The sequence below is a fragment of the Patagioenas fasciata genome, chromosome 13 (assembly GCF_037038585.1).
Source record: "Patagioenas fasciata isolate bPatFas1 chromosome 13, bPatFas1.hap1, whole genome shotgun sequence".
In the NCBI taxonomy this organism is placed as follows: Eukaryota; Metazoa; Chordata; class Aves; order Columbiformes; family Columbidae; genus Patagioenas; species Patagioenas fasciata.
The window spans coordinates 5,493,607-5,504,006 of NC_092532.1; the positions used below are offsets into that span (position 1 = coordinate 5,493,607).

At 42.2% G+C, this 10,400-nt stretch overlaps 1 protein-coding gene across 7 annotated transcripts; it reads right to left on the reverse strand.

Annotated features, from left to right (window-relative positions):
* Positions 1-2,207: 2,207 nt before the first annotated feature.
* SNX20 (sorting nexin 20) lies at positions 2,208-9,792 on the reverse strand. 7 transcript variants are annotated; one of them, XM_065848340.2, is made up of 6 exons: positions 9,722-9,792; positions 9,527-9,632; positions 8,562-8,659; positions 7,522-7,696; positions 5,733-5,884; positions 2,208-3,230 (listed from the first exon to the last, which is right to left on the reverse strand). In XM_065848340.2, the coding sequence occupies exons 4-6, from the start codon at positions 7,682-7,684 to the stop codon at positions 2,562-2,564; spliced, it is 984 nt and encodes a 327-aa protein (XP_065704412.1). In that variant the 5' UTR covers positions 7,685-7,696; positions 8,562-8,659; positions 9,527-9,632; positions 9,722-9,792; the 3' UTR covers positions 2,208-2,561. The 7 variants fall into 7 exon arrangements, with proteins under 7 accessions (XP_065704412.1, XP_071670553.1, XP_071670551.1 ...); XM_071814452.1 differs by lacking the exon at positions 9,722-9,792 and having other exon boundaries at positions 9,447-9,535; XM_071814450.1 differs by lacking the exon at positions 9,722-9,792 and having other exon boundaries at positions 8,562-8,980; positions 9,447-9,527.
* Between the last annotated feature and the right edge of the window lie 608 nt (positions 9,793-10,400).

The window sequence follows — 10,400 nt, forward strand, 5'->3', positions numbered from 1 at the left end:
GTATAACTAGAAAAAATAATAATTGCCAAATAACAAATAATCCACATATTTTGTATTTAATGCCTAGCTGTTAATAGCTACTTAAAATATTAAATTTCCACCCTAGATGCTCCTATTGTTCTGTTTTTTCCAGGCTATCTTTCCCGTAACAATGCACAGCAATGTTTTTCAGGTTCAGTGCACTTTCAAGTAGCTGATTCTTTTATGTGTCTGGGTGGTAAGTTAATACAGTTATTCCTCATCTATAGACAATGTCATTGTGGTGCATGTAATGTCTGTACCTTGAGTATAGAAAGGATGCAACGGACTACGTTCAACAGAGGATAATGACCCATGCTCGCATGACATGTGAATTACAATATTTATGAAGATTAATTTACTAGATTATTAAAATAAGTTTATAGGAGAGATAATAGAGTTGAGGGAAATTACAGGAGCAGGTAAATAGAGACTTTTCATCTCTTAGGAAGCTTTCACAGGAGTGTTAGGGCCAAGACAAGCTTAATATTTGTATAGGTGGGTTGGATCCCTGAAAGAATTAGCTGTAATACTGCGGTGTCACCAAGCTGGTATTTGCAGTGTACCGGGCTGTAAAACTGCGGCAACGCCCGATTTATACAAACCTCTGCCAGGCAACAGGGAAGCATATGCTGAACACAGGCTGTCTGTTAACCATGTGTCTCACAGCTTGATAATCAGAATTAAATGCTAGCATTAGATTAGCCAGGTGTTCTCCTCAACAGCACCCTTCTGTGGCTCATTCCATTCTGTATATAGCGCACGCGGTACAAATTTCCTACCCTGGTCAGAGCTGTACTTAAAGATCACCCCAAACAAGAATGTGCCTTTAACGCAAGTCATAAAACTCTATCAGCTACAAAAGGGAAATGAAGCATATTCCCTCATCTCTGATGGTTGTCACTTGCATGTTTTCCTCCTACCAAAGCTGGCTGTAAACCTTCCCCCCGCGTCCTCCCATTCCCGGCAGCTGTGGGAACAGGACCAATCCCATCGTCCTCAGAAGCGGCAAGTGCTGTCTGACCAGGAGGGGAAAACCACATTCCGTGCCTGAAGATGCATCCTTTAGATTGCATCGGCTGAGAAGGTATTTCTCTTCTCGAAAGGAAGTAGTTAAGAACTGGCTGGAGGGCCGGGCCCAGAGAGTGCTGGTAAATGGGGCTGCATCTAGCTGGCGGCCAGTCACTAGTGGTGTCCCCCAGGGGTCAGTGTTGGGTCCAGTCCTGTTTAGCATCTTTATTGATGATTTAGATGAGGGGATTGAGACCACCATCAGCAAATTTGCTGATGACACCAAGTTGGGGGGCAGTGTTGACCTGCTGGAAGGCAGGAGGGCTCTGCAAAGAGATCTGGATAGACTGGAAAAATGGGCTGATTCCAATGGGATGAAGTTCAACAAGGCCAAGTGCCGGGTCCTGCACTTTGGCCACAACAACCCCCTTCAGCGCTACAGGCTGGGCACAGAGTGGCTGGAGAGCAGCCAGACAGAAAGGGACCTGGGGGTACTGATTGACAGCAAGCTCAACATGAGCCAACAGTGTGCCCAGGTGGCCAAGAAGGCCAATGGTATCCTGGCCTGTATCAAAAATAGTGTGGTCAGCAGGACAAGGGAAGTGATCCTTCCCCTGTACTCTGCATTGGTGAGGCCACACCTGGAGTATTGTGTTCAGTTCTGGGCCCCTCAGTTCAGGAGGGATATTGAGGTGCTGGAGCGGGTCCAGAGAAGAGCAACAAGACTGGTGAAGGGACTTGAGCACATGACCTATGGTGAGAGGCTGAGGGAGCTGGGGTTGTTCAGCCTGGAGAGGAGGAGGCTTAGAGGTGACCTCATTGCTCTCTATAACTACCTGAAGGGAAGTTATAGTCAGGTGGGAACTGGTCTCTTCTCCCAGGCAGTTAGCAATAGGACAAGGGGACATGGGCTTAAACTCTGCCAGGGGAAGTTTAGGCTGGATATTAGGAAGAAGTTCTTTACGGAAAGAGTGATCAGGCATTGGAATGGCCTGCCTAGGGAGGTGGTGGACTCACCGTCCCTGGAGGTTTTTAAACTGAGATTGGACATGGCTCTTAGTGCCATGATCTAGTAAATGGGCTGAAGTTGGACCAAGGGTTGGACTTGATGATCTCTGAGGTCTTTTCCAACCTAGCCAATTCTGTGATTCTGTGATTCCACATGAGCGAGCGATGCCTCTGAGTCTGCACATTCTTCAGTGCTTTATTCGTTGTATTTTCCCATCCTGACTTTTCACGTGAAATAGGCTACATTCAAAACAAGCAAACCACAAATAATTTTCTTTTACATATTTCTTTCGGAAAACCTTAAGAAGCTCAGGTGCTCCTCATATCTGTAGAGTAAATATAATATTTTCCAGTGTAAATGTTAATGTCCCTTTTAAACATGACAGATATTTGATTTAATTTTTTTCTATTAACATAAAGTTATTTTAGGCAAGCAGGTAATTTCCAGTTCTTACTCTTTCAAAAGTTCGTGTTCAGGAAAAGGAGCTGAGACCTTTGCTCTTTAAAGAAGATGTTCCTTGTGTTCATTGTACGTACTCCCGAACTGCAAGTTCTTTCAGCGTAAAAACCCGTACGGGGTCTTTTTTTGCCTTCCATTCTTCCAGCTTTTCTTGCAGAGACAGAAAATCCTTGCCAAGTTCATATGCCAAAGCGATCATTGTTTCTAGCAGTGGAATGTAATACCTGTGGCTGGTGTGCACCTGAAGGTGGGACAGAGCTTTTTCTCCATATTCAAAGGCACTTGCGTGGTTCTCCAGGTCCTTGTGACACACCACGATGGCACAGAGGGTCGGGACGATGGACACAGGGTTGCCTCTCGTCAGCCTTTCCTGCAGCCCAATGACTTCGGAGAGGATCTCCAAAGCCCTGGTGTACTGGCCACCCCGCAGGCAACCGTATGCTTCCCGAAGCTCCGGCCTTGTTAAAAAGTCAATAAATTTTTTTGATCTTCGGATATACTTCATCGAATAGAGAAGCCTCAGGTAGTCCTTGAAGGCTAACTTTCTCTCATTGATTATTTCTTCTGTGAAGTTCCCTGTGAGGGTTTTTTTGGGAAAGGTCACGTCTTCCATTTCTTCACTGAACTCCTCCAGCAGATTCCTGTGCAGTTTCTCAAAATCGGAATAGCGCCGTTCAATTACGGACTTGTTGCTGTCAAAACTCCCTGTTTGCAAGATGATGATTTTATACATCTAAACACAATAAAAGAAAAAAATAAGCATGAGCTGGACCATTCTAGCCCCAGCGCAGTCAGATTTTGTCTGTTATTGCTTTGAAAGAAGACTTTGTGCTTGTATATTCCACCAGCCAAAACCTTCCTGCACCGATTTTATGTCTTTAATCTTGCATATTCCTGTGGTTTATAGCAGTGCTCCTAAATCAGTTGCACCTATGGTGGTGCAACCATCAAATTAATAATTCCCACGTCCTGTTGTTTTGTACTTTTGCCACCAGACTTAGCATGGAGATAAATTGTAGATAACCACGGCACTAACAGATCCCGTCCTGCAAGGTGCTGGGAGTGGTGAACTAGCAGCAGACTGGAGCACATAAAATCACTTACAAAGCATTTCTGTAGCTGTACTTTGTTTGTAACAGCCATGGCTAGGGTAATCAATCACCTTCAGTGAACTGAATAGATTTCTGAGACTTAATATTGCATGTAATCTATTTTACATTGGTCGTAGTACTCAGAAATGTTGTCTGTATCAGACCTTTCCAGGAATTTGGGGGTGTTATTGATGCTGTGAAAGAAGAGGGAGTATTTGGCAGTAATAACTGGTGTGCACAAAAATAAGATGGAGCAACTCCAAAGCCTTTTTCCCCCTCTAAATCATTGTCCTGTTATTCAATCTTACTTGGCATATAAATAATCCAAAAAAGCGACATTTGCACAAAAATCTGTTTGCTATCGAAAATCCTTCACTAACAGCCAACAGCAACGCTGTCCCACATGAACAGCACTTGGGGTTTGTCTTCCTCAGCTCTTCACAAGCCACAAAATCACCACTAGAAATGTGATATTAGACAAATAGCTGCAAAATAAAATAGTGTGTTATGTGTCGTACAAATAGATTCTCTTCTGGTCTCAATCCAAGCACAATGATGTTGAGGAAGGGCCAAATCCCTAATGGGTGTAAACCAGTGGAGCTCCACTGGGGCCAGCTCAGTTGTGTCACCGGACACCAGCTGAGGACAGGGGCTGTTGACCTTGCTGGCTTTCGAACAATGGCCACATTTCACATTCAACTTCACCCCATTCCCATCGAATTGTGCAGGAACTGGTATGAGTTTTACTCATACCAGTTGTCTTCTTTGCTGCTGTTGAAGGGTGCAAACCACCAGTAGCACTGGTGCCTGTCTGATTCTCTCCCTTGCTTTTCCTTAAAGAGAAATTCTCTCTTTTAACCATTATAAATGATCTTTACAGGTGCTCCTTGAAAGGTTTCTAAATTGGAGCTGACTTCTCTGATCTCCTTTCATTTGTAAGCTTGTGACATTTTCCTATACTTTGTCCTGCTCCCTGCTGAAAAGTGTATATGTGCCTCATCCAAAACAATCATAAGAGCAATTTTTTAAGCTATCGTTTTATCAAGAGCAGCTAAGTGAATAATTTTAAAGTGCTCAGGTTTGGTGCTTTTTTTAGAATTTGTGGTGTGTGCATGAAAAAGGGACGAAATATCATTTAATCAGACTTAATTTCATTATAATGTAAATCTCCTTGCCTAGGCATGTAATTTATGACTGAGTTTAACTACTTGCATATACACTAAATGATGGTCTTCTTCTCAAACAGTTATACTAAAGTAATTTTTCACTATTCAACAAGCTAGATACTGTTGAGTAAGAATGGCAACAGCTAAGTAGGTGTGTATAGTGTACAACAAGCTCTTCGGACAGTGTTCAGAACATTTATCTGCTTCAAATTCTGCCAAGTTGTATCAGCAACACCCGTATGATTCTTTGCATTTTTCATCTACAGATCTCAGGGGTGGTTGCAAACAAGGAAAACATCCCTATCTGAATTTGCCAGGGGTACAGAGACGTGCTGTAGATCAGTCCTCCTGAAGGCCAGGAGAATCAGAAACAAAAACTGTGTCAGTGCTGTGAGTAAAGACACAAAAATCAGACCCGTTCTGTTCTTACCCCTCGTACTCATGTTTCACCTTAAAAATATGACAGGAATATGCCATCTAATGGAGCTCTGGGTAGGGAAGGGGAGCGATCCCAAGCGATGTAGCGGGGGGATGTCTGAGACTTTGTCAACATCAAAGAAAGTCACACTTGTGCTAACACACATCTCTGCTGTGGAGGTTACACAACACGACGCAGCTGCTGCAGCGGGCTGGCTCGTGGGAACTGTAACCATATTGATGTTTTCATACTTGTGTGAATTTCCTTCGTGTTGACAAGCCTCTGGGTGTTAAGGACGCTTGAGCTGCTAATGTAGTTGATACCACTTTCCCACTGCTGCAGATTTTGTGAACTGATTGTCAGAGGCTTTTTTTAGGGGCGGATTTCCCCAGCTCTGCCCATACAATCAGTGAGAACAGGTTCTACTCAAAATGATCACGGCTTCCAAACCTTGGCCCTCGGTAAGGCCTTCATGTACTGAGGCATGCTGTGCGCTCTGCGGACCCCCGCAGAGTAAAGAAAAATTAATGATCTTCTTACATATTAATTTCTTAGCTTACCACATATTTAGATAAGTGATGCTCTACAATTCTGGTTGATGGGATTTCAAAAAGGAGTTTGACTTGTCTGCACTGGCGTTTTTCATTCCTCCAATATTCCTGGAGCTCCTTCGTGGTCATCGAAGAGTTGGGACTTTGGGATGCATTGGAATCTAAAACCAATATATTTAGTATTTCAGATTACAGCCTTTGCATTTGGAAAGAAAACTCTTATGCGTTTATTGTGAAGGGAAAGCCTAGAATTTCAGTTGCTGTAACAGCAAGACCTAAAGACTAACAAAATAACTGATTTCACTGCTAATTAAGACAGGTCCAGATTCTCTGAGGAAAGCTATTGTGGTCTGAGCATTTGAAAGACACCAAATTGGCTGCAGAATACAAAGTTATAGAAACAACACTGACAAGAAATATTGTACGTCTGGGTTGTAACCTCAGGCACAGCCTGAGCAGGAGGGATGCTTCACCATCCCAAAAGTAGCCCTTAGAAACACCAACTCCATCTTCTGAACGAGATGTTTCTCCAGCCTACTTTATTGCTAAAAGGAGAACACAGTACAACACAGCTGCAAATTCAAATATATATTCAAATACTGACCCTATTCAAATATTGGGTTTGTGTGGTAACAGGTGAAAGCTGAGAAAACACAAATATCCTAACCTTAAAGGAGAAAACTGGATAACCAGCTCAGCCAAAGGAGGAATTCTCACACCTCTTTTTCTTTTGGAGCTGAACTGATGCCACAGTTCAGCTACAAATATTTTGTATACCTGCCTCTCCCCCCCATAATTACACACACACACACACACACACATATACGTGTGTGTAGAAAAATGTAGGACAGCTGGTTGAAGACTTTGCTTACAGGAGAATTTGCTGCAGCTTTTCAAAAGGGTGATTTCTGTCTTTGAAATCTACTGACAACAGTTGTCATGAGGAGGAACATAGGCTGGCAAAGTGGATTAAAAAAATGGAATATTTGTATTTCAGTGGGCACACCGGTCCCAATTTCCCATCAACAACGACTCTGTCAGTGCAGTCTGTCCGCAGTGTATCTAACATTAGGCCAATGGAGGTGGATGACCACAAATGAATAGGAAGATAACAGCGTGATGCAGGAGCAGAATTGTAAAGGCACCACAGTACTGCCTCAGTGGCCCCGCTTTTGTGCGTTCTTAATCATTTGGCCATACAGTTTCAATTACCCAGGCCTTTGGGGTTTGGCTCCATCTCTCCACAGCATATATTTCCTTAGAGAGGTGGTGTTTATGACATCTTTGCATGCTGAAAATCTTGATGAGATTATATGTATTTTGGATTATATATAACATTTGATTTAATAACAGATGACAGCAATCTTAGGCGTAGTAAAAGTTCGGTGCTGCCCCTTCGTAAGGCGTGTGAGAGGATATTGCCGGAGATCGGCTTCAGTCTCGCTGTTCTTGCTGAGACTGCCGAGAAGTTCAGATTTTGGGATGTGCAGAAAGTGAAGCCCTGGGACAGGCCGTGTGGCGACCACTGTTGGTCACCGAGTGTCATTTAAATCTGGAATACATTTTAAGCACAAGGGATTTGAAAGGAAAGCTCTGTATGTGTGTGTATACACACAACGGGATGTCCAGCTGTTTCACTGTTGCTGCATTATTGCTACAGGTTTAATCAAGGCTTATTTTCAGTGGAGCATAGCAACGTAAATCCGGACTACTGCAATAACTAAAGCAAAGTTTTTGATAGAAAAGATCAATGGCATAAATAGCCACATGAATAATAAAATTAAAGGATAGCACCAACCTTGCAGGTCAACTTTTTCTGGGTTTTCTTTTCTCACTTGACATGAAATTTCAGCTTTGGGTTGATTTTGTTCTTCATCAGATGGACTTGTGGTCAAAAATGTAGAAATTCTGCCTGCAGCTTCCAGCGGTTCCCTTTCTGAGCGGTGTGAGTCTTGGTCCATTCCGAGCTCTCACTGAAAGGTTACCAAAAATATGACATTTCCTGGTCGCTTCAGAGCATCTAATCTGGTCATATTTTTTATTGGCTTACTCATTTTTCTCTGTGAATTTGTATGAGGGTACCCATAGTTCCATAAAAGCAAAGTAATAAATAGGAATATCTATATAGCTATCAGCGAAGGACCGTTCCTTTTACCATTACCACTGAAAGTGTTTGGATATCTTTTTGGCAGATTAAAATCAAACCTGAAAACCACAAGACATTATGTCAAATAAGATTAGGTGGGGAACTCCATTCTTGTATATGAGAATTTGGTCACAAACTTCAGTGGGGACATTTTTTCCTTCATGTATTTTGCCCTCAAACTTGCAAGTATGAGTTCAAATGAACTAAAATCTTGGTGACAATTACGATAACTAGCAGCCTGGCTCTCCTATACCGCTAAAATGTACTGTTCTCAACACTCCAAAACTTGCCATCTGTTTTTAATCGCAACCTGCAGGGCGATATCTAAAATAGTATAATACTTGTGTCTTATTCTATAATTTCAAGTTCTCTCCAGAGAATTGTCTCTGTACTTTGAGAACAAAACAACTGAATCTGACAATAGCTAGGTGGAAGGAGAACTGAGTTTTCTAATTATTTATACAGAAGCATTCTCCCTTTACTTGTCCTTTCAACCTCCATACTGTGTTTGTAGTAGCTCTGTATGCCTGTTCTGCTAGGACTATTTTACCATATACTGATCAAATGCCTAACACAATATACTCCTACTCCATATTTGCCAAAAACATTTCCTGGCTACAAATGCAACAATAATGGCCAAGCAGTGGTTATTAAGCAATGAGGGGGTTTAGGACAGGGATGTTACCACATACAGTTTTGCCTCCACTTGTCTACCACAGTTATGCAATGCTGGTTATGGGGGTGAGGAAACTCCTTCCGCAGACCTATTGATTTCTGGCAAACTGCAAGGCTATAAAAAGAAAAGCAATTACTTTCCCCACGGGGAATAATGGAAGCGCAAACCACTTTTCTCTAACAGAAACCCTCCCTTTGCCTGGCTCGAGTAAGCAAGTACACACACGTTGGCACCCTTCTTATTAAGAGCATCACGGAAACCCCTATTTTTGGACTTTGCACCAGGAGGTGAAAGTTCTCACCGTTCTTCTGATCCTCCTTTCCTTCAGATCTGCTTTTTGAACATGAAGAGTAGCCACCCACCGTCTGACTGCTCAGTCCTTTAAAATCATGGTGGCTTATCCCAAATGCATAAGCTTGCAAATATTTGGTTTTACTGTAAAGATAATCTCAAATAGAGTAGATTAAATGAGGAATCTGAAAATGGCCAAACAAATCTAAATGACAACATTTGGTTGTCCCAACATGGTTGGGAGTTGCTATAAACTTAGAAGTAAAATTGTATTTATATTCAAGATACATATATATATATTTATATATATGTATAACTATATACATACAATATGTATGTCTATAAAAATACCACTTTAAAACATGATTTCACAGAGAAACTTAATACACTTGTAAACAGATGAACCCAGAAGTGAATGTTATATGATAAGCAAGTATTCTGCCTTGAAAACTATCTATACTTCATATAAACAGTTTCACTTTCACGGCTAAAAATAATTGTGAGTTCTTTAAACTGAGCCACTTTTTATTTTTATGTATTTTTTTTTTTTAAATCCACAAAAACACAAAAAAACCCTGCAACAAATCACAGAATTGGAGCGGTCACTCACCCTGGTGCGTTTCAGGGTAGAAGCTGCTCCAGCTGCTTCACTGAGCCGTGACTGGAACCCAAAGCGCCTGGAACACTCACCTGGATCTGCCAAAGAGCTTTCAGTCGCGGTGCATGTGGGGTCTGTACAAAGTCACCAAAAGCTCGCTTCTCATCTTCAATACGCGGAAAAATACGTCCGTGTTTTCTGCGAGCAGGCACGTTGTGTGTTTTACAACGAGGAAGGAAGAAGTCTTGATCAAATCAGGCTTCCCCCACCCACTGGTGATTACGCACCCGATTTCCGACATGCCCGAGCAGCCCCGGTGCTTCTGCAGGCCAGGGGTGACCTCGGGTCTGCAGCCCCCGAGTTACACAATCAATGACAACTCCTCGGCGTGGATTGCTCAAACCAAACCACCACACTGAGCAAACGAGAGCTCAGGGGAAAAAAGAGCCAAATGTGTAAATGTACTTATGTGGAAAAACATGCCCCTGGGGACATCTTTAAAATACAGACTTAACATCCAGTTCAGAAAAGCAAATGCGGATCGTACCACAATAAATAGCCTCGCTCGATGTGAACTCCCACTTCTGACAGAAATCCCGATTCCGCACAGTGCTTAAATATATGATTAATTTCAAATATGTGCTTAATTAAAGTTCAAAAAGGAGCATTATCATTTCTGACATGACTGCTAAACTTGAAATGGGCTTATGTGTGTGTCTAAAATTAATCCTTAGTGCTTAAATTCTTTGTTGAATCAAGGACAAAGTGAATAAGAATGACGCGTTTATCCACATGTCCTTTGGCCCAGGTGCTTCCTTTTGCAGTTCACTCCACTTTGGAAAGTTGCTTTACAGCATCAGAAGAGCTATTTCTGGGGTAAATAATATGGACTCTGTCTTTTTTTAGTAGTGCAAGTTCCCCCATTGCCAAAGCTCACTCGCTGAAACACCAAGCGATTTTAATGCA